A 24,027-nucleotide genomic window follows, 5' to 3' on the forward strand; every position below is an offset into this window, starting at 1 on the left:
CATGTACCGGTACCCCCTGTACAGTTATTTTACTGCTGCTCTTTAAATAAATCTTTATTTAAAAAAAGAAACATTTTACTCATCTATTTTTTATTCAACATGTATTTTTCTTGCATTGTTGCTTGTAAGTAAGCATTTCACTGTAAGGTCTACTACACCTGCTGTATTTGGCGCATGTGACAAATAACATTTTATTTTATTTGGGAAAAAAACACTATTATCTGTAAGGTCCCTCAGTCGAGCTGTGAATTTCAAACACAAACTCAACCACAAACACCAGTAAGGTTTTCCAATGCCTCGCAAAGAAGGGCACCTATTGGTAGATGGGTAAAAATAAACAATAAAGCAGACATTGAATATCCCTTTGAGCATGGTGAAGTTATTAATTACACTTTGGATGGTGTATCAATACACCCAGCCACTACAAAGACACGTGTCCTTCCTAACTCAGTTGACGGCGAGGATTTCATCATAAGACCAATGGTGACTAAAACCGATACAGAGTTTAATGGCTGTGATAGGGGAAAACTGAGGATGGATGAACAACATTGTAGTTACTCCACAATACTAACCTAATTGACAGAGTGAAAAGAAGGAAGCTTGTACAAAATACGAATATTTCAAAACATGCATCCTGTTTGAAACAAGGCACTGAAGTAATACTGCAAAAATTGTCGTAAAGCAATTCACTTTTTGTCCTGAATACAAAGTGATATGTTTGGGGCAAATCCAATCCAACATATTACTGAGTACCACTCTCCATATTTTCAAGCATAGTGGTAGCTGCATCATGTTATGGGTATGCTTTGGACTGGAGAGTTTGAGATTGCTTGTAATATGCTTGTAATTGTTAAGGACTGGGGAATTGTTCAGGATAAAAAATAAACGGAATGGAGCTAAGCACAGGAAAAATCCTAGAGGAAAACCTGGTTCAGTCTGCTTTCCACCAGACACTGGGAGATTAATGAACTTTTCAGCAGGACAATAACCTAAAACACAAGGCCAAATCTTCACTGGAGTTACCTACCAAAAAGACAGTGAATGTTCCTGAGTGGCCGAGTTTTGACTTAAATCTACTTGAAAATCTATGGAAAGACCTGAAAATGCTTGTCTAGCAATGATCAACAACCAATTTGACAGAGCTTGAAGAATGTTGAAAATAACAAGGTTAATGTTGCACAATCCAGGTGTGGAAAGCTTTTACAGACTCAGAAAGACTCACAGATGTAATTGCTGCCTAAAGGTGCTTCTACAAAGTATTGACTCAGGGGCGTGAATACTTATGTAAATTCAATATTTCTGTATTTCATTTTCAATAAATTTGCAAACATTTCTACAAACATGTTTTCACATTGTTGTTATGGGTTATTGTGTGTAGATGGGTAAGGGGGAAAAAACGATTTAATACATTTTGATTTCAGGCTGTAACAACAAAATGTGTAATGAGTCAAGGGGTATGAATACTTTCTGAAGGGTCTAGCATGCACCATCTCTTGGATTCGATAATGCTCTCTCCAGCACAGCAAAAATAATCACACACGCACCTCTCGTTGGTGACAAGACTAGCGTAAGCATTCTAACATGTTCTAGAGTGACTAACTTGTTTTTCCTTTAATGGTATTAGTTTGACAATGAGTAGGCCTACACATACCAATTACCATTGAGGGTTTTATACCCTAGATCAGGGTTTCCCAAACTCGGTCCTGGGGCCCCCTGGGTGCACGTTTTGGTGTTGGCCCAGGCACTACACAACTGATTCAAATAATCAAAGCTTGATGATGAGTTGGTTATTTGAATCAGCTGTGTAGTGCTAGGGCAAAAACCAAAACGTACACCCAGGGGAGGCCCCCAGGACCAAGTGTGGGTAACCCTGCCCTAGATTAGAATCTGTGCATGGGTTCCAATTCACCATATTTTGATGTCACTATTGACAGTCCATAGTCTCAACTCTATCTGTAAATTATACATGAGGAAAAACTATGAGCCTAAATTACGTTAAATTATGTAAACTGTCATTGCATTACAAAACCTACCAGACAAGAAAAAAAAAATTTGCACCTCAGAGGACCGCGCATGTCGGACGTGAGTCTATCTACGCAAGTACGTCGTGGAGAGACAGACACGCGCAATGATAGCCGGAAGCATCGATAGGGTGAAAATAGAAATCGATCAAATTCAGTGTAGTTCGCAAGTGCAAAGCTTCGACGGACTGCCTTTTCCACGAAAGTTAGCTCGATAAATTACAGACCTCTCGACGTGGCGGTGGAGGAAATGTTGTGGAGAGAGAAGGCTGTTTCTTTTTTCAAGTTACTTGGTGGGGGTTGAGCTGACGTGTGGAGAAGTTCGAGCTGCCAGAAAAGAGCAGATAAACAAACAAGCAGGGAGTCAGCTGAGCTTCTGCCTGTCCAAACGGGGGCTAACGTTAACCAGGCGAGACTGGGTAAATGTCAGCGAGAGCAAGTCGTCGCTAGAGTTTTGGACCCAATAATGGCTAAAATAATGTTCTAACGTTGGTGTTAACCCACACGCCAAGTTCAAAGAGTGGCACAAAGAAGAAAAATACCACGCGAGGACAACATTATTTCACTGTGTTCCTGTCGCCTAGCTTGATAGAACACTGTCAACAACTTGATATGTGCCATTGATTTGACTGTGTATGCTTCAGCAGTTAGCTACAAAAGAAACGTCTTGCTTTATCCCATTGAAACGGTACAATATAGTACAAACGCTGAGTGGATAGAGGTAATTCGTGTGTCATTAACTTGAATCCGTTTGAGTTGTCAAAGGCCTAATCGTTGCAGTCAGCGCCAGGCTTTGCTACACGAATACAGAGCTTGTCCTGTTTTGAGTTCGTAACTAATGATTACATATGATGTTGCCGTTTGCTAGTCTCGTCATTGCCCTCTCTGTACTCAAACGGCATGCAACTTGTCCTTAATAGCCTAACTCATAAATCTTTTCCTAGTTAAACTATTGTTTGTTGATATTGCTCATTAGGTCCCGGGAGTTTCCAGTTTAACCGCCTCCCTTATATGCATGTATAATATTGTTACATGCCTATGTATTTATTGTAGCCAGTAAGCCAACAAGGCCCAGTTATTGTGCCGCGTTGATTTGCTTGTCTGAACTAGGAATATTTCTGACTTGCTAACTGGTTGAACGCGGCACGTGTATAACTACAACCACTTAGCAAGTCTGACATTTCCGAGTTTCCTAGTTCCGACTAACACGTGAACTTGGCATAGTTTGATTTGGTTGTGGCATTATTAAAACGTAATTAAATTAGCCAACCCACAAGGAGGAAATTCTGAAATTTGAGTGTTGTACACTTTTTAAAGTTACCTGAACATCCCTTTCTCCTCTCTCCTTTTCCCCTAATTTACCACTCTCCCTCTCTTTATGTGCCGACTGGTGTCAGAAGTGGGATAGCCATGGCCCACCATTCGACGCCCAGCTCCCAGAAGGCCCTGATGATGGAACTCAAGTCCCTGCAGGATCAGCCGGTTGAGGGCTTCCGCATCGGCCTGGTGGAGGAGTCGGACCTTTACAACTGGGAGGTGGCCATCTTTGGCCCCCCTAACACACTGTACGAGGGAGGCTACTTTAAGGTGAGGCAACTGTAGAGGGATGGGGAAGGGAGGGTCATTCATTGGATGCACAACACGTTGTGTAGTATGTTTGTGTGTGTGTATGACGTGTTCGGATGTTTCTCCCTCCTTTCTCACTCCCTGTCACTATTTCAGTCTTCCATTCTCCCACTCGCTCCTTTCCTACCCGGCCTCTCACCCCGTTCCTACCCGGCCTCTCACCCCGTTCCTACCCGGCCTCTCACCCCGTTCCCACCCGGCCTCTCACCCCGTTCCCACCCGGCCTCTCACCCCGTTCCCACCCGGCCTCTCACCCCGTTCCCACCCGGCCTCTCACCCCGTTCCCACCCGGCCTCTCACCCCGTTCCCACCCGGCCTCTCACCCCGTTCCCACCCGGCCTCTCACCCCGTCCCTACCCGGCCTCTCACCCCGTCCCTACCCGGCCTCTCACCCCGTCCCTACCCGGCCTCTCACCCCGTCCCTACCCGGCCTCTCACCCCGTCCCTACCCGGCCTCTCACCCCGTCCCTACCCGGCCTCTCACCCCGTCCCTACCCGGCCTCTCACCCCGTTCCTACCCGGCCTCTCACCCCGTTCCTACCCGGCCTCTCACCCCGTCCCTACCCGGCCTCTCACCCCGTCCCTACCCGGCCTCTCACCCCGTCCCTACCCGGCCTCTCACCCCGTCCCTACCCGGCCTCTCACCCCGCCCCTACCCGGCCTCTCACCCCGCCCCTACCCGGCCTCTCACCCCGTCCCTACCCGTCCCTACCCGGCCTCTCACCCCGTCCCTACCCGGCCTCTCACCCCGTCCCTACCCGGCCTCTCACCCCGTCCCTACCCGGCCTCTCACCCCGTCCCTACCCGGCCTCTCACCCCGTCCCTACCCGGCCTCTCACCCCGTCCCTACCCGGCCTCTCACCCCGTCCCTACCCGGCCTCTCACCCCCTTCCTACCCGGCCTCTCACCCCCTTCCTACCCGGCCTCTCACCCCCTCCCTACCCGGCCTCCCACCCCCTCCCTACCCGGCCTCTCACCCCCTTCCTACCCGGCCTCTCACCCCCTTCCTACCCGGCCTCTCACCCCCTTCCTACCCGGCCTCTCACCCCCTTCCTACCCGGCCTCTCACCCCCTTCCTACCCGGCCTCTCACCCGCCTTCCTACCCGGCCTCTCACCCCCTTCCTACCCGGCCTCTCACCCGCCTTCCTACCCGGCCTCTCCCCCCCCCTTCCTACCCGGCCTCTCACCCGCCTTCCTACCCGGCCTCTCACCCCCTTCCTACCCGGCCTCTCACCCGCCTTCCTACCCACCCGGCCTCTCCCCCCCCTTCCTACCCACCCGGCCTCTCCCCCCCCTTCCTACCCACCCGGCCTCTTTCCCCCCCCTTCCTACCCACCCGGCCTCTTTCCCCCCCCTTCCTACCCACCCGGCCTCTTTCCCCCCCCTTCCTACCCACCCGGCCTCTTTCCCCCCCCTTCCTACCCACCCGGCCTCTTTCCCCCCCCTTCCTACCCACCCGGCCTCTTTCCCCCCCCTTCCTATCCACCCGGCCTCTTTCCCCCCCCTTCCTACCCACCCGGCCTCTTTCCCCCCCATTCCTACCCACCCGGCCTCTTTCCCCCCCCTTCCTACCCACCCGGCCTCTTTCCCCCCCCTTCCTACCCACCCGGCCTCTTTCCCCCCCCTTCCTACCCACCCGGCCTCTTTCCCCCCCCTTGCAGTGTGATCGTTATGCTCCAGACTCCTATTTTTAGCTGTGGATGGATATAAATGGCATCTCAGCATAGAGGTAGAGAGAGAAGGGCATGATGAGGCTCTTCTCCTTTTTCCCTGTATAACTTATTCAGTGTGGCTAGTCCTCCACATTAGCATATCAGTTTGGTGAGAGAGTTCACATCCAGCCCAGGGCATGCAAACTCTTCCAAGAAGGCAAAACTGATTGCATTGACATAGATGCAATGATCATTATAACATATTTTGTGAGTGATTTCATGGTCAGGTTGTATACTGGTTGTGTAAATGTTTTTTTGGCAACCACATGTTTTAGTCTGGCTATCGGACCAGATATAAAACTGTCTTAACAGATAACAAAAATATCATTTTATATGATGCCTTCTCAACCATAAATCCAGTTTACAATCATTAAATGTCATTATCACATTCCAACCTTTTCTGGATTTGTAGACTAGGTTTTCAGCTAGTGGTTGAGGCAGAGGTATGCCTATAACAAGTAAGCTACTGTTTGCACCTGTTATAGGTGCTCTGTTTAGAATTTAAACATATAGGCGCCGTAGAGGGAACTGATCCAAAAGGGGAGTGTAGTGAAGAGTGTCAAAGGTAAAGTTTACACTGACCTCAACATGTCTGCACAGGGCATGTTTTGAAATGGTGCTAATGCTATCTGGAAGCAGAGCAGTGCTCCCCAAAGGGCTGGGGCTGCTGGACAGAATGTTCTCACACTTCTCTTTGGTTTCATTTTGATAGTGGATTCATTTATATAGTGGATTACACAATGGAGAGAGGCAGTATATTTGTGTCAAATTGAATGGCTATGGTAGCGTGATGATGGCACAGGCCTGGAATTTTGCACATATAACAAGCTCTGTGTGTGATTGGATTTTGCTGAATTGGCACAATTCATATAGACAGGTGAGAGGTAGCGATAGAGAAGTACATTTAGTCACACACGTGCATGCACATACTTCTGTACATGTACACATGCAGGCACAAACACACGTGGCACCCAGTAACTCATACACACTAAAATGACCTACAAACTTGGATCATTCTCATGCTGAATTGTATCTAACTGTAATTGTCAGGGTTATTTGGCTGTCAATTCAATTAAATGTTTGAAGCTGATGTCAATTTCCGTGTGTCTCTATCAGTCTCACATCAAGTTCCCCATTGACTACCCCTACTCCCCTCCGACCTTCCGTTTTTTAACAAAGATGTGGCATCCCAACATCTATGAGGTAAGAGTTAAGCCCAGTTAATGTATTCCCAATGTATATGAATTCAAACATATTTGAAGAGTTTTCTCCATCCAGAAGTTGACAGGTCGTGTTCCAACAGAACGGTGACGTGTGTATCTCCATCCTTCACCCTCCCGTCGACGACCCCCAGAGCGGGGAGCTCCCCTCAGAGAGGTGGAACCCCACTCAGAATGTCAGGTACCTCACCTAGCTCCAAACCTGGTTCAACACATATAAATACTTGAGGTTTGCTTAATTTAGCTCAATGGAACAACAGAACCAATGGAATAGTCTTAAAAGTAAAAAGTCCCCCCACCTTGCATGCGGGTCAAGCTATAAAACCAAAGTGTGTTTACATATTTGAAATTATTTATTAGATGTATTTGATGTAGGTTGGTCTAGCTCACTTCATTGGTGCTCCCTGTGTATAGCTCCATTCTTGTGTTTTTGTGTTACTATTTTATTTTTAAACTCTGCATCGTTGGGAAGGACTCGTAAGCAAGCATTTCACGCTAAAGTCTACACAAGTTGTATTCGGCGCATGTGACAAATAACATTTGATTAGACTTACCAATTTTTAGCAGTTTTCCACAAAAAGACAATCAACATTTACAATATAAGTTGATACAAGTGACACTGGATTACATCGGCAGAAAGAGCCATTGACTTCACAACTTACCGGATACTTGGGGGAGACAAAAATACAATATGGTGTGTCATCATAACTGCTCAAATATGTGTCTAATGTTTAAAATGCAGAGCTTAGGAATAGACACAGTCCCTAACAGCAGTAAAAGTGTCAAAGACACATGACCCTTCGTGGGACAATTCCTCAACCACCGGGGCAGGTTGAAAGTTCTGAGTGTGTGTTTAACCAACTACCCAGAGGAAGTAGCATCTAATGGAGCAACACTGGGGGATGGTGAGGTAACACTGCTCTCACAGAGGAAGTCAGGTCAGATAACTCACCCACTCAAGGAAATAAAGGCCACATTACTTAGAAGGTAAGCTAAGGTAAACTATACACTATATGGTAATGTTCAGGTAATGGGTATGTTTTAGAGGACATAAAGTCATATTAGTGACGTGTGTGTGTGTACAGGACCATCTTGCTGAGTGTGATCTCTCTGCTGAATGAGCCCAACACCTTCTCCCCGGCCAACGTGGATGCCTCAGTTATGTTCCGCAAGTGGAGGGACAGCAAGGGCAAGGACAAGGAGTACGCAGAGATTATCAGGTAGGAAGAACATACGCACACTAACCCAACCATTGAGTACCTTTTTCACAACAAAGAAGTTGGCTTACCCACACACACTAGGGCTGACCCCATTTAGTATACTGGTCGATTGTTTGGTTGATAGGCTGTTGGTCGACCAATATTTTATTTCATGGTGCACAAGACGCCTGTCTCAGTGGATTAACCCATTGTGGAGGCTGTGGGGATGGCACTGTCCATCACTCTAAGACGTGATATGGAAATTGTATGTGGTTATATAATGTAAAAATGTTGGTGCAACACTAATAAATCGAATATTTTATAACAAATGCCCTTTCTCCCGCGTTGGATACGGTCGCTGTCTGCTGTTCTGAAACATAATCTTCAGTTCCCTGTAGAATTGGCGCCTTTCCCTATGTTGCTACGTGCATAATAACAAAGTTAACCATCATATTGGGATTGAGAACAATGCAGCGGAGGCAGCTGCAGCAGCAGAGACAAGGAAACAGCCTTTTCCTCAGCCTAATTGTCTAAGAAAATTGAGGAGAGAGGAAAGAAACCCCAATTTAATTAGGTCTATAATCAATAGCCTGGCTTTATAAATCATCCATATACAGTATGTCTACATAAGTAAGATAGATCCTGCTTCTGTTGCCTGTTTGAGTGTTATTTATTTCATGAATTTTTTTTTACCTTTAACTAGGCAAGTCAGTTAAGTTCAGTTAAGAACACATTCTTATTTACAATGATGGCCTACCAGGGAACAGTGGGTTAATGCCTTGTTCAGGGGCAGAACCACAGATTTTCACCTTGTCAGCTCGGGGATTCGAGCTTGCAACCCTTCGGTTACTAGTCCAACGCTCTAACCACTAGGCTACCTGCCGCCCCGTTTAATAGCCTACTTATTCCGTGAGCACCAAGCCTCATGCAAAATATCACATAAAGCAATTTCACAGATTCGGCTGTTTTTAATCCTTGCTATGCTGTAATAAAGGCTTTACAATTTGTTTTTGTTAGAACAGACGGGTATTACTTATTTATTTAATGTTTACACTGTTCCAAACAGGCAGAAAAATAATATTGTAATTTAACAGCACCTATTTGTCACACATAATATGCACGCAGGTCTCGCTCCTATACTCTCCTTTTTCTTGATCTCCTTCTTATTGTTATAATTACAATTATTATGATCATCATTATAATAATAAGTAATGTCATTATCAATAGTAGGCTTAGAATAGCAGCCGTGTATAACCACCATCGAGCTGTAGGCCTAAGAGTGCATCCTGTTTAGTCTTAATACTGTAACTTACTTAGGCCTATAATTCAAAATATAGGCTACTGTATCGGTGGATCAATTATTAATTTGTTCATGTCATCACATAGCATACGAGACATTCATGTTTTGAAATGCAATCAATCATTTTAGTTTTGAAATTAAATAAATGGAGCTTTGAATAATTAGTATGCTGTAATAAATGGCTATATATATATATATATATATATATATATATTAAAAAAATACACATTTCTCTCGTACATTTAGTGTTTTTTAAAATTGTATTTATATACACTGCTCAAAAAAATAAAGGGAACACTTAAACAACACAATGTAACTCCAAGTCAATCACACTTCTGTGAAATCAAACTGTCCACTTAGGAAGCAACACTGATTGACAATAAATTTCACATGCTGTTGTGCAAATGAAATAGACAACAGGTGGAAATTATAGGCAATTAGCAAGACACCCCCAAAAAAGGAGTGATTCTGCAGGTGGTGACCACAGACCACTTCTCAGTTCCTATGCTTCCTGGCTGATGTTTTGGTCACTTTTGAATGCTGGCGGTGCTCTCACTCTAGTGGTAGCATGAGACGGAGTCTACAACCCACACAAGTGGCTCAGGTAGTGCAGTTCATCCAGGATGGCACATCAATGCGAGCTGTGGCAAAAAGGTTTGCTGTGTCTGTCAGCGTAGTGTCCAGAGCATGGAGGTGCTACCAGGAGACAGGCCAGTACATCAGGAGACGTGGAGGAGGCCGTAGGAGGGCAACAACCCAGCAGCAGGACCGCTACCTCCGCCTTTGTGCAAGGAGGTGCACTGCCAGAGCCCTGCAAAATGACCTCCAGCAGGCCACAAATGTGCATGTGTCTGCTCAAACGGTCAGCAACAGACTCCATGAGGGTGGTATGAGGGCCCGACGTCCACAGGTGGGGGTTGTGCTTACAGCCCAATACCGTGCAGGACGTTTGGCATTTGCCAGAGAACACCAAGTTTGGCAAATTCGCCACTGGCGCCCTGTGCTCTTCACAGATGAAAGCAGGTTCACACTGAGCACATGAGCACATGTGACAGACGTGACAGAGTCTGGAGACGCCGTGGAGAACGTTCTGCTGCCTGCAACATCCTCCAGCATGACCGGTTTGGTGATGGGTCAGTCATGGTGTGGGGTGGCATTTCTTTGTGGGGCCGCACAGCCCTCCATGTGCTCGCCAGAGGTAGCCTGACTGCCATTAGGTACCGAGATGAGATCCTCAGACCCCTTGTGAGACCATATGCTGACACATGCACATTTGTGGCCTGCTGGAGGTCATTTTGCAGGGCTCTGGCAGTGCACCTCCTTGCACAAAGGTGGAGGTAGCGGTCCTACTGCTGGGTTGTTGCCCTCCTACGGCCTCCCCCACGTCTCCTGATGTACTGGCTTGTCTCCTGGTAGCGCCTCCATGCTCTGGACACTATGCTGACAGACACAGCAAACCTTTTTGCCACAGCTCGCATTGATGTGCCATCCTGGATGAACTGCACTACCTGAGCCACTTGTGTGGGTTGTAGACTCCGTCTCATGCTACCACTAGAATGAGAGCACCGCCAGCATTCAAAAGTGACCAAAACATCAGCCAGGAAGCATAGGAACTGAGAAGTGGTCTGTGGTCACCACCTGCAGAATCACTCCTTTTTTGGGGGTGTCTTGCTAATTGCCTATAATTTCCACCTTTTGTCTATTTCATTTGCACAACAGCATGTGAAATTTATTGTCAATCAGTGTTGCTTCCTAAGTGGACAGTTTGATTTCACAGAAGTGTGATTGACTTGGAGTTACATTGTGTTGTTTAAGTGTTCCCTTTATTTTTTTGAGCAGTGTATATATATATATATATATATATATATAATAACTTTTTTCAGTTAAACAAGTAATCAACTAAATGGCTGTAATGATGTTGCAGTTTCAGCACGGACAGAGCAATACACACTTGCTGTGCTGTGGTGCCTTTTTGCTGCATTAGGGAGGAGAGCGAGACAACTTGTCAGTCACACAGGCTCTCACTGTGAAACATTTTTTAACACAGTGTGACCATTGGGCTCTTTCTTGAGCAATTTGTGTCTTAATTATTTAATTAAACCGTGTGCTTAAAGCATCAGACAAGCTCAGTGCGTATGTAGTTGGTTTTATTCAAACACAGGGTGTGTCGTCTGTCTATACGTTTAAACATTTTGACCAATTGATTGGTCGAAAACACAGGATGACTCTCGGTTGACCAAGATTTTTTTTTGCCGGGGACAGCCCTACCATACACACACAGTGGGTGAGACCTTTATGACTTCTCTTCCCCTCCCACAGGAAGCAGGTGGTGTCCACGGTGGCGGAGGCGGAGCGCGACGGTGTCAAGGTACCCACCACGCTGGCAGAGTACTGCGTCCAGACCCGGGTTCCCTCCCAGGACAGCAGCTCAGACCTACTCTACGACGACCTCTACGACGATGACATGGAGGAGGAGGAAGAAGACGATGAAGAGGAGGAAGATAATGACATGGAGTCAGGAGGAGAGGCAGGTGGGACAAGTGAAGGAGGAGGCGTCTCTACTCGCTGCTATGACGACGACCAGGAGGATTCTGGGAACGAGGACTCTTGATGATGATGATGATGGACGCCTTAAATTGACGCCTTACACCCTGCTACGTCCAATCCTAGCCTCCCTTCTGATCCTGTTAAGCTTAGAACATCCCCTAAGATAAACACATGTACGTCGTCTGGTGCATTGATAGTCAAATAATAACTGGACAAATAGGACTCCTCAATTTGAGTGGATTCCAATTAAAGGCGCGTACAACAACGAAAAATATTGAATATCTCAGCGAGTATAATTTGTGTAGTTAAAATTATATTTTTAGCACAGATGGAGTCAAATGTTTTAATTTCTCCTTTTGAAATGTGACTTTAACGCATGCTTTTGGTTTCCTTACTCAATGGTCATATAGTCAAAGCCTGCCTCCCTGGTCTGATAGCGTGATAGAAAGAAGATAGTTGTTGAACATAAACACAAACAAACATCCAAACCCCAGGGGAGCTAGTTTGTTGCAAAATGTGCAGATAATCTCCGCCTTTTAGGCTAAGATCAAGTTTAGTATCTGTTCTTGTCAGTTTAGAATCTGAACAAATTTTAGAACGGGGAGATGGAAAATGGGCTTAATCTGTCTGCTCTACGGAACCACCCGGTATTGCAGTGCCTCTGGTAACGGAGCACACACAAGAAAGATGCTGCTAAATGAAATGTGGTGTTCGTGTTGCTTTACAGCATTGGGTGCGGTTGCTTTTGTTTATGTCCAACAACTGTGCTTTTTGTCATGTCACTAGATGTATTTGCTAGAAGAATGTTCTGGGCTTAAATCTTTAATTTTCAAGACAAACTCACTGAACTTGGTCCCCTCTTGGCCCCTTCATACCATGTTAATCTTTCATTTTGTGTTGTACGTCTGGCTATCTGGCGCTTTCTCTCAGTCTGTCTCACTGTCTGGATGGCTGAATCTCGGGTTTTGTCTAGCATGCTGTCTTGCTCTGTCAATGTTTCCTTCTTTCTGTCTCTGTCTTATCACCCTCACTGCTTTGTCAGCCAGCCAGCCTCAGTCGTTCAGTCCGTTTGTGTGTTTGTTCACTCTTAAGGCAATCAACTTTAACCTACAGACACAACACAAACTCTGCCCTGACCAACCCCACCTTCACCCCACACCTCCTGTTTCACCTCTGAACTCTGATCCCTGTAGAACTGGGGGGTGTTCATTAGGTACCAAAATGGACTGAAACAGGGATGGACTACCATCTTCAATTGTCCAGTAAGAAATGCTAATTTTTGTTTTCTGTAGCAAAACGTTATGACTATGAGCCTTTATGGGGTACTGAGAGGATGTGCCGTCTCGGACACAGAACCACCGGAGTGTTACATCCTCCTTCACTCTTTCCATCCTTCCTTTCCCTGCCTCCAAACCTCAGGGCCTCCATAGACTCTCACTGGGAGAGAACCAGGGATGTAGTGGAGGATAAACGCACCTTAACGCCGTCTACGCACCTCTATATGTTGTGAAAAATGTTGGCACTCATTCAGCGTTTACCCACCTTATGTCTTTACTACTACATCCCTGGAGAGGGCTCACTCAAACTGCTCCTCAGCTTGAGCTTGGTATTGTTTAGATAATTTTTTTCTTTTTTGTGGTTGTGTTTACAGAGGGAACTTCAAATCTCCAACAACACTATCGATCCCCATGTCTCCTATCTTTTTCCCCGCCAACCTCCATTCAGCGTTTCCTTCTCTTTATTATTTCTGTGTTGCCCTGTTATGTTGGCCATGCTTCACAAAACTAAACCAGACCAGGCTCCTTGTCGCGTTCTTGATATGCTTTCTTGGAATTGGCGCAAAGTCCTGGAATTCTATGCGAGCCAGTCAGGTGGTCAAAATGGAAAGTGAAATTGAATAAGTGGTATTCTGTATTTTAATCAACTATTTACACATGCCAAAAGGCATTCGCCATTTATGTTAGTTAGCACATATATAGCTAAAAGAGCACATTTAGTCATCAACATGTATCAGCCAGGAAAGTAGATTTTGCTAATTCGTGACTGAGCACATGCTGCATTGGTGATTCAGTTACACATGGAGCACAAGTGCATTTTTTTGGGTGGAAAAAAATGATGCTTCTTGGAACTCTGCTGCAAATACTTGGGTTGTGTAAGTGAGGTGACATCACAGACAAGTCAACCTATCATCTGTGCTCATTAGGTTTGCAGTTTTCACGTTTCCGTGTGAGTGTTTTACCATTACCCCGTTCAATGGAACACAGAACCTGTTACACCTCGCACTCACAAGGAGGTGCTGGCCTGGATTCTATGCCAAGGAAATGTTTCATGACCACTTCCAGTAACGCTACAACCATCAGTCATTTATGGATATGTGTGAAATATGTCCTGTTTTTAACAACTATAAGGGAGAGACTTGACTAATCAGTCTGAGGAAGACTAACAGAATCAAAATTAAAACTTTTCTCCTCCCTTGCTCTGTTGAACTGATGCCCTCACTGGGGATGGCTTCAAGTCAACAAAAATAGTTGACTGATGGATCACAAATGGATTGTTCTTCTCCTCAGCCACTGGACGTTCAGGGATATGATGTCAACTACCGGGGCAAACCATGTCTCAATACTCTTTAAATGGCTTCCTCTCTTCACCCCGTTTTTCTTCATGATCACTGATAGGTGAAAGGAATGGATACATTTCCACTAGGAAGGAAGCCATTGAGTATTGAGACCCAGCGTTCTTATTCTCACTGACCTTTGCCTTCTATGTGTTGACAAGGAGCAGGCAGTTGGAACAGCATTTACCTGGTTCTGAATCCTAGGTCAAAATGACACTCGTTTAGAAGGACCACATGCTAGGCTGTCAGGATCTCACTGTTGCGAAGTATGTGTGTACCAGTGTTTTGAGGAGCTTTTCCCTCTGTGGCTGGAGATGGTCACGTTTGGACAAACTACTTCACTGTTTCCACAGCCAGTGATATGGACGATGCAGTCCTCCTTTGTTTTGTAGTTTTTCATTTAATTTCCTCTTCCTATTGTGTTGTGAGGATGCAAATGTCACCTATTAAATTTATATTCTAAAAATGTTGAATTGACAATTGTCTAGAATGTCTTCAAATAAGTGTTATCTGTTGTCAATGGTGCTAGTTGGTATTGATCTCATTTCTGTTTTTTAGAAAGCAGCTGCTGTACTTTGACATACTTTAAGAAATGGGAGAACAAGTCATTTTGAAAAGCAGGAAGTTTAACTAGTTTTCAAGTGCATATTTCTTCCTTGAACTATAATATCTGATCCAACACAATTGTATAGGTGAACGCAGGGGTTCCACTACATGGTAAACACTGATCTGAGATGAACAAGTTGGAACAAGTTAATTAAGATATCCTCATCTTGGAAGTATCCAAACGCCCACGTTTCTCACTGGATTTACCACAAAACTGCACATTCAAAAAATTTAGATTTATTACTTTAGTATGATATATTCATAATGTAGTGATACAATTTGTGGCATTTAAAAAATGGCATTGCAATGATAGATCAAGTGAGTCAAAGCATGTTAACTATTCAATCCCAAGAAAATATTTCACTGCTGTTGGTGTATCGGAATATACATTTAGACCCCCCCCCCCCTCAAAAAATATATACACATATAAAACCAAATTCCTTCCTGCCTAGACAAAGTTGGATGATTGTCTTCTGAATGAGGTTGATGAACTTAACTCAAGCACAGGTCAAATGTGGTCCCCATGCTTACAATGCACATCACCAGGACCCATAAACAAAGGGCAGGACCTTTGAACCCCAGATCTCCGCAAGAGTGAGCAGTAGTAACAATGCTGGTGGAGGGGGAGGTGGAGAGACACTCACAATCTTCAAGGTTTTTAAGTCCCCTGTCCTCAGACATAAAATCTCTCGGACAGTGCTCTGGAAACAGCCGGACACCTCCTGGGTAGAATGAGTTCAGCATGTCATGCAGCTCTGCCAGGGTTTTCGGGGGCAAGTCTTTTTTTTGGGGTTCCTCCCTTTCGTTCAGACTCCAGTGTGCTTCGGCCATCCACTGTCCAGTCTGTCCCACCTTGCTGTTGAAACAACAGTAGGCTGTCCACAGGAGAGATGGGATGTTCACTCTGTTCAGAGTGTAGTTCACAGTGCCATTACTGGGCACCGCTCCGGTCACCACAAAGCCTTTTGTCTTATTGTTATTATCATTGCAGTTCTCCAAAAGCCTTTGACTTTGCACTCCATACGACACCAGCTCCCGCTGTTGGAGGACACTACCTGAGGAACACTGTTGGTCAGGGTGAAGGTGGAAATCTTGGTATCATTGTCTAATGCGTGCAAATTTGGGAACAGGTGACCTCTGTTCACCCCTGTTGTGTTCAGTGAGTTCCTATAGTCCTTGTTCACAGCCTGATGTGTGTAATTTACACATTTTGACTCCAGACTCATTGTCTCGTTTCCCCCTTCAAGCTGAGGTTCTATCATCCATGTTACATTTGGTCTGCCTTTAGTAGCACCAATGAAGGTGTAGGCTGAGAACACAGGGATACGGTTTTTTGTGTCGTAGAGGGTTGCATACCTGTATTTGTTCTTGTACAACTGGCAAATCGGCATGAAGCGGTTCTGGTCCTGGACGTTCCCATCAACCAAAATACCTGAGATATTTGGAGTCGTCTCCTCCATGAAGAATCCCTGACAATCTGAAACGTCACTGAACCTCTCCACCACATGAGAGATCACAGGAGGGAGGAGAAGGAGAAGAGCAGAGAGATGCATTGGCATAAACACCCTCATCATCATCACCTGCATGAAGACTATTCCACTGAGATAAAAGTTCAGATGCTGATACCAGTTTGTAGAGTAGACTAGAGCCGAGTCTTGACTGGCTGCTTTAAATAGGTTTTCAACAGGATCCTTGAGATCGCAAGGCTGGAGGAAGTTTTGATTAATTTGCATCAGGTGAATAAGGGAAAGCCCCATGCGATAAATATTCATCACCAACCTGGTCTCAAAGAATTTTGTATTATTCTGTACGTAAAGCCGAGACACTCCATTTAGTATATGTTATGCTTTGAATGGCGTGTATTAATTTGTGGATCTCCATCACACAATCCTTTTTATGTTACAAATTTGCAAAACGTACAATATGTTACGAATTCTGGCTAGGTGGATAATGTTAGCTAGGCTAAGGGTTTAGGGGAAGGGTTAACTAAAAGGGTTAGTTAACATGCTAAGTAGTCGCAAAGTAGCTACTTAAGTTTTTGCCCCAACCATCTGTATTATGTAACCATACCAAACGTAGCATATCATAGTAATTTGAGTTTCCCGGATTTACATTTACTTTGTTACGTCTAATCTATGAGACAGACTGTCTTCACTCCTACCTCATTGCAGTTCCTTGGATGTGGATTTCTGCCATCCTGAGTTAAACATTAACTTTATATGAATAATATTTGTTAGAACAAAACAGTCTGTGTAGTGGATGTGAAACTCACCAGTAGCATGTTGGCTGGAGTAAATCAGTGACCTTCACCATGAGATCTAAAGGCAACTGTTGAGCATAGAGTGACCGGATTATCTCTTGCTGTTGCCTAAAATGGTTGGCTTTGATTTACAAGTGGTGTTGTATAGAAGGTTACTAGTTCGATCCCTGTTCGGGCAGCACAAAATGCACTCTTGCATCTGCATAGTTCAGAGTATGTAGCCCTTTCTATGATTATGCAGTCAGGATATTACTTAGTTCTTCACAGAGGGTTGAAGGGTATACTGACCTGACGCTGCATGAACCCTGAAGTGGGATGGGTTGGCAAAAAACTGATTCCTGAGTTGAAATCTAACCCTCACATGGTAATCCGTCAAAGCATTTTTTCTGTAACTAAAATCTTAATTTAAAGCTCAATCAGCAAACGGTCAGTGGACAAGACCTTTTTTCTACAGTAGTTATTTTTTGTTCACTTGGACATCCTTTCTCCTTTCATTACCCAAAATCACATTCTCTCTCACCTGAGGATCAGATGTTTCTTTGTTTGCCTTGCACTGAAAAGCAGGAAAAAAACTCTTATTTAAAAATGTGTTCAGGTTTCAATCTTTGGACTTGGATAAAGGGGGAAATTAAGAATTATTTTCTTTCCTGGTTCAATCATTGTTAGGCAACATTAGTTATGTACACATAGCCAGTCCCGGTATCAAGCTTTCCCTCTCCGTTTCCTTCTCCCTCCTTCCCTCTCTCAGCCCTCCCTCCCTCCATTTTAATGCAATTCCTAATGAAAGTTTTATGAGTTGTTAGGCTATGCGATTATGGAAGATGAGTGAAAGTTCTGGTGTAGGAAAAAATCAAATGCCACAATGAGTTTACTGCAAATTTTTAAAAGGACACACAGTTTAACAGAATTTACTTCAGGTGAATTTAACCATGTCCTTTTGCATTCACGGGAACTTGTTTAGGAAGCCATTGGAACTGGTAGGTCTGAGGACTTGAATTGGGTGAATGCTCTGGGGCTTTTCCTGAATATGTTTACAACAGGGGTGCATGAGTCTCCATTGGATATTGGGCTGCGCATTTTACCTGAAATATTAATCTAGATTCATTATTGTCAAAAGTACCTCCCATCTGGTTTCTCAAGCATGAAATGAGCCACTGGTTGAATTGTGCCCTGGCTGACCGGAGAATGAATTGGTGCACCTCCTGTGAAATTCAACTTGTTTTTGTCTACCCCTAGTGGTGATGTGTTGCAGGATCACAGTACAGTCGAGGTGTGTGCAAATCTCAGCAGTACTGAGATTGTCCAATTAACTATCACATAGTTGTGTATAGATTTGCCCACTCATTGTGATTATAAATCAAAATCATATTACTTTATATTTTCCCTAAATATCTCAGGAGTAAGGGCGAAAGACCGGTGAGTCAATGCTGAAGTTGCATATTGAAAGGTCCATATTTAAGGGATGGTTTTTAATCTTGTTTAAAGTGCAAGACAAAAAGGTTATTGGTCATCACACAATGTTAACACATAAAACACTTATTGTGTCTATTGAATGATTTGGCCACTGGTTTCCAAGCACAGGGGTAGTCAATAAAGTACATATATTATCCTTTTCTGACCCTTAGTTTGGTGGCAGTTCCTTGGGGATATAAGTATGTGACACAGGGGTTCAATGACTTGCTCAGACCAAATTACCACCATAGAATTAGGAATTATAACTCACTTTAGATTCACACTTTCTGTTCCATTAATTATCAAGGCTGTGCAGTTCCACAGACACTAGTCTCTCGCATCTGTGCCCAATAGCCTGGGGACAAGGTTACAAACACGCTGCTTTTACAGCTTGCTCTTCACAATTCCTAGCACAGCATTGTGTGTACTAGTGTCTTAATGTTTCCCTTGCTCTGTGCCTAGGTGTTGCTGTGCTGCCCTCAGGGTGTCCTGTAGGTCTTTATGCTGGGCCAGGGAGCAGGCCTCCTCCAGCTTGGCCCAGCGGTAGTCCTGGTGCTCCTTCGACAACGTGACGGCCATCTTGGGGTCCCTCAGCTCCGCGAGCCAGTACAGAACCGTCTTGGGCCGCCCTCTCACCTCGTAGCGCAGCTCCTGGAGAAAGCCATCCACCACCTGCAGATGCTCCTCCCCCAGCCCTGCTTCCTCCTGCGTCTCCCTCAGAGCGGTGGTGAGATCATCCTCCCCAGGGTCCACGTGGCCTAGAGACCAGCACAGGGTTGTGTTCATTAGGCACCAAACAAAAGAAAACAGACAAACAGGGAGGGACTTCCTGGTCTTGATCAATCAGAACCTTTTTGTTTTCTGTTGCAAAATGTTTTGCTACAGTGTGCCCTAATGACATAACAAAAGGTATTTGTGTGTTTCATGATTTGGTATGGGACCAAAGATAGTGCAAGCTAGAATAGAGCATGTATTCTACACCTTATTCTGCACATTAGAGAACATGTGTCACAAAACATGACATGGGTCAGATGCCATGAATGGCATGTTGATTTTCATACTCCAGGTCTGTTTTAACAGGCGTAATGTAATGTCATGCTTATACAACTCACAAGGGGACTATTGACAGTAGGCTACACCTCAAGTAAAGTGTTAGCTACTAAAATATGTAGCCTGCTGTCAATAGACCTTTATGACCCTCATAAGAGTGATATTATGCCAGTTATAACAGCCCAAAAGGGTATGAACACTAATATGCCACTGATATGCACCATACCTTTGGGTGGGGTCCAGTGGTGCTTGCCATATGAAGTCTGTAGGAGGAGGTACTCAATGTTGTCAGGGGGAGGTGAAGACTGTGCTAGCCGACGAAACACAATGAATCCACACGCACGCAAGGCCATCACCTGCTGAAGCACAGAAATAGTCATTACCCTCAGTGCATGAGGAAAGCATTAAGACCCCTTCACTTTTCTCTCATTTTTACAGCCTTATTCTAAAATTGATTAAATAGTCCCCCCCCTCAATTAATCTACACACAATACCCCATAATGACAAGGGAAAAAATGGTTTTTTGAAATGTTTGCAAATGTATTAAAAAAAACAACATTTTCAGACCCTTTACTCAGTACTTTGTTGAAGCACCGATTACAGCCTCGAGTCTTCTTGGGTATGATGCTACAAGCTTGGCACACCTGTAGTTGGGGAGTTTCTCCCATTTTTCTCTGCAGATCCTCTCAAACTCTGTCAGGTTGGATGGGGAGCGTCGCTGCACAGCTATTTTCAGGTCTCTCCAGGGATGTTCGATCAAGTTCAAGTCTGGGCTCTGGCTTGGCCATTCAAGGACATTCCGAGACTTGGCCCGAAGCCGCTCCTACATTGTCTTGGCTGTGTGCTTTGGGTCGTTGTCCTGTTGGAAGGAGAACCTTCACCCCAGTCTGAGGTCCTGAACACTCTGGAACAGGTTTTCATCAAGGACCTCTCTGTACTTTGCTCCGTTCATCTTTCCCTCGATCCTGACTAGTCTCCCAGTCCCTGCCACTGAAAAACATCCCCACAGCATGATGCTACCACCACCATGCTTCACCGTGGGGATTGTATTGGGCAGGTGACGAGCAGTGCCTGGTTTCCTCCAGATGTGATGCTTGGCATTCAGGCCAAAGAGTTCAATATTGGTTTTGTCAGAGCAGAGAATCTTGTTTCTCATGGTCTGAGTCCTTTCGGTGCCTGTTGGCAAACTCCAAGCGGGCAGTCATGTGCTTTTTACTGAGGAGTGGCTTCTGTCTGGCCACACTACCATAAAGGCTTGTTGGTGAAGTGCTGCAGAGATGGTTGTCCTTCTGGAAGGTTCTCCCATCTCCACAGAGAAACTCTGGAGCTCTGTCAGAGTGACCATCGGGTTCTTGGTCACCTCCTGACCAAGGCCCTTCTCCCCTGATTGCTCAGTTTGGCCAGGCGGCCAGCTCTCGGAAGAGTCTTGGTGGTTCCAAACTTCTTCCATTTAAGAATGATGGAGGCCACTGCAGACATTTGTTTTGGTACCCTACCCCAGATCTGTGCCTCGACACAATCCTGTCTCAGTGCTCTACGGACAATTCCATCGACCTCATGGCTTGGTTTTCACTCTGACATGCACTGTCAACTGTGGGACCTTATATAGACAGGTGTGTGCCTTGCCACAGGTGGACTACAATCAAGTTGTACAAACATCAAGGATGATCAATGGAAACAGGATGCACCTGAGCTCAATTTCGAGTCTCATAGCAAAGGGTCTGAATACTTATGTAAATAAGGTATTTATTTGTTATTTTTAATAAATGTACAAAAATGTCTAAAAACCTGTTATTATTGGGTATTGTGTGTAGATTGATGAGGAAAAACAATAATTAAATCCATTTTAGAATATGGCTGTAACGTAACAAAATGAGGAGAAAGTGAAGGGGTCTGAATACTTCCGAATGCACTGTACATTCACAAATGCATTTATGATCACTCAAACATTAACTCCATGATGATTTACTTCATGACACTCCAATGATTATGTTATTTAACAATTAGGGTAGGCTGTACTAGGCCTAGTAGAGCACACATTGATTTGAAATACTATGTTGTTGAATCATTGGCTACTGAAACTAGCCTATGAGTTCGTGGTTACTGTACATACAGTAGCCTCTCTAAAATGCAGCAAGCTATATAACTACATTTACAGGATTTTAACAATGCCCCCAAATAAACATAGACAATGCAAGACAATAATTCAACATCGTCTCGCCATAACCGTAAACGGTTAACACTGAATGCGGTAAACCAGCGTTAGCATTACATATTATCTTGAAAAAATTGTCGCTGGGAAAAATTGAATTTTGTCCATTGCTCGCTAGCTTGGTCTCACACTAGTCTACCATGTTTCTGAAATAAGTTATATCATTCACTACACTAACTTACTGTGAAATTACTCAAGTTACATCAGAAATACTTGTAAGGAGCGCGGGTGTTGATGAACATTTCTTGATTTCAGACACTCTTGAACGTAGCTTTCCTCATTCTAATTTCGCGTTCCCATTTGCTGAATAGTTCGTGCTATTCCTGGGACGCCCCTACCTCTAAACCCTTACCTTAACCAAATTAAATCGGAACTTCAATGGGGGCAGGGATGTCCCAACTCGAGGATAGCGTGAAAGTAGGCTGAATGTCCAGAGATACTTTTGAGGAAATGGGAAACTGCATTGGATTACTATTAACGCACATTGTGCACGTTGCCCATGCGTCGTCAATGGGCCGCGCGTTGCATTTTGGGTGATTTGGGGACAAGGGGAGCATTCCTTCAAGGCGTGAATGGTAGTCCATTGGGCGCTAGCTCAAAAACCAAACAGTAGCATTAATTTTGTGAACAAGAAGTACAACATTACAAATATTTTCAGAGATGTGAAATAATTAACTTGTTCGCTGTAATATCGTATATCTTTGGAATCGTGATATTACGTATTTTCGAGGAAAAGGGCATGTTATCATTGCGTTGGATAAAAAATAATAAATAAACTTAATTAATTAAAAACAACAAAAATGACAGCGCATATCTCAAAGGCTTAACATAGATAACATTGTGATAGTTAAGATGTTATTTGTATTATGAAATCTTTAGCAGGCTCTCACGGAATTCATGCAATGACTGATAACAATTAATCAATTTACTAAATAATACTGATAACATTTGATGTATTCAAAAAATGGTCTTACATCAAACATTCTAGTCTGTCTGTGCGAATATCCACCTTGTGTTAGAGATTTTAAAAAACAACGTGCCCACTCGGGAGAGTGAGATGGGTAGATATGACCAACTGAAATGGGCCGGTGGGACAAGATAAGGAAATGGTACCTTCTTATTAGACCAGGCCACTGGGTGCATCTAAAATGAGTTCATTACAACTTCAGTAAGAGAGGAGAACAAGCTGCTACCAAGGTAGAAAGAAAACACTATATGACATTAAAAAAAAAATGGAAATGTGTTTTTACTTTATTAAAAAGAAAAGGGAGAGAGTGAGGGCGAGAGAGGAGGAGGGGTCGTTTTTTAAATTTAAACAATCTTCTTTTAAAATAAAATGCATATTCTATGGGTCAAATGATTATGGGCCTGAATACTTCAGAAAGTATTCACACCCCTTTACTTGGATTTAAGAGTTTTTTGTTGTTGTCAACAATCACAAAATTCTCTGTAGTCAAAGTGGAATAAATATATATATTACATTTTTTATTTATGTAAAATAGAATCACCTTTGGCAGCGATTACAGCTGTGAGTCTTTCTGGGTAACCTAGATTGTACAATATTTGTCCATTATTTTTAACAAAATGATTCCATCTCTGTCAAGTTGATTGTTGATCATTGCTAGACAGGCATTTTCAAGTCTTGCCATACATTTTAAAGCTGATTTAAGTCAAACTGTAACTAGGCCACCCAGGAACATTCAATGTAGTATTGCTAAGCAACTCCAGTGCATATTTGGACTTGTGTTTTAGGTAATTGTCCTGCTGAAAGTTGAATTTGTCTCCCAGTGTCTGTTGGAAAGCAGTTTTCCTCTAACCCTTACAAAAAAGTCCTACAGGAATCCTGCAGAATATATATACTGCAGGAATAGGAAGTCCTGCAGGATATCGCACAGGATTTTTTTGTAAGGACTGAACCAAGTTTTTCTCTAGCCCTTGCAAAAAAGTCCTACAGGAATCCTGCAGAATATATATAGTGCAAGAATAAGAAGTCCTGCAGGATATCGTACACAATTTTTTTTGGCCACTTTCCTATTGGACAATCCCTGCAGGAATCCTGCAGGATCCTGTAGGAATCATGCCGGTGGTCCTTCAGGAAAACAATCCTGCAAGATTCCTGTAGGACTTTTTTGTAAGGAAGGATTTTGCCTGTGCTTAGCTCTATTCCGTTTTCTTTTTATCCTAAAAAACTCCCTAGTCCTTGCCGA

The 24,027-nt window shown here is 44.1% G+C and overlaps 2 protein-coding genes and 2 pseudogenes across 5 annotated transcripts; 2 read left to right on the forward strand and 2 right to left on the reverse strand.

Annotated features, from left to right (window-relative positions):
- The first annotated feature begins 2,122 nt into the window (after window positions 1–2,122).
- On the forward strand, window positions 2,123–14,717 carry LOC120065381 (ubiquitin-conjugating enzyme E2 R2-like). Of its 2 annotated transcripts, none has more exons than XM_039016334.1 (6): window positions 2,123–2,440; window positions 3,419–3,608; window positions 6,477–6,563; window positions 6,664–6,761; window positions 7,666–7,800; window positions 11,399–14,717. In XM_039016334.1, exons 2-6 carry the CDS (start codon window positions 3,432–3,434, stop codon window positions 11,688–11,690), a joined length of 789 nt encoding a protein of 262 aa, XP_038872262.1. In that variant the 5' UTR covers window positions 2,123–2,440; window positions 3,419–3,431; the 3' UTR covers window positions 11,691–14,717. The 2 variants fall into 2 exon arrangements, with proteins under 2 accessions (XP_038872262.1, XP_038872263.1); XM_039016335.1 differs by lacking the exon at window positions 2,123–2,440 and adding an exon at window positions 2,447–2,742.
- On the forward strand, window positions 12,147–12,307 carry LOC120065765 (annotated as a pseudogene).
- A 594-nt stretch (window positions 14,718–15,311) lies between the features above and the next one.
- LOC120064832 lies at window positions 15,312–16,306 on the reverse strand (annotated as a pseudogene).
- A 1,672-nt stretch (window positions 16,307–17,978) lies between these two features.
- Window positions 17,979–22,327, reverse strand: nudt2 (nudix (nucleoside diphosphate linked moiety X)-type motif 2). Of its 3 annotated transcripts, none has more exons than XM_039015256.1 (3): window positions 22,173–22,327; window positions 19,835–19,964; window positions 17,979–19,316 (listed from the first exon to the last, which is right to left on the reverse strand). In XM_039015256.1, exons 2-3 carry the CDS (start codon window positions 19,959–19,961, stop codon window positions 18,994–18,996), a joined length of 450 nt encoding a protein of 149 aa, XP_038871184.1. In that variant the 5' UTR covers window positions 19,962–19,964; window positions 22,173–22,327; the 3' UTR covers window positions 17,979–18,993. The 3 variants fall into 3 exon arrangements, with proteins under 3 accessions (XP_038871184.1, XP_038871185.1, XP_038871186.1); XM_039015257.1 differs by having other exon boundaries at window positions 19,835–19,967; XM_039015258.1 differs by lacking the exon at window positions 22,173–22,327 and adding an exon at window positions 22,003–22,107 and having other exon boundaries at window positions 19,835–19,967.
- Between the last annotated feature and the right edge of the window lie 1,700 nt (window positions 22,328–24,027).

This window comes from Salvelinus namaycush, chromosome 20 (assembly GCF_016432855.1).
Source record: "Salvelinus namaycush isolate Seneca chromosome 20, SaNama_1.0, whole genome shotgun sequence".
Taxonomy (NCBI): Eukaryota; Metazoa; Chordata; class Actinopteri; order Salmoniformes; family Salmonidae; genus Salvelinus; species Salvelinus namaycush.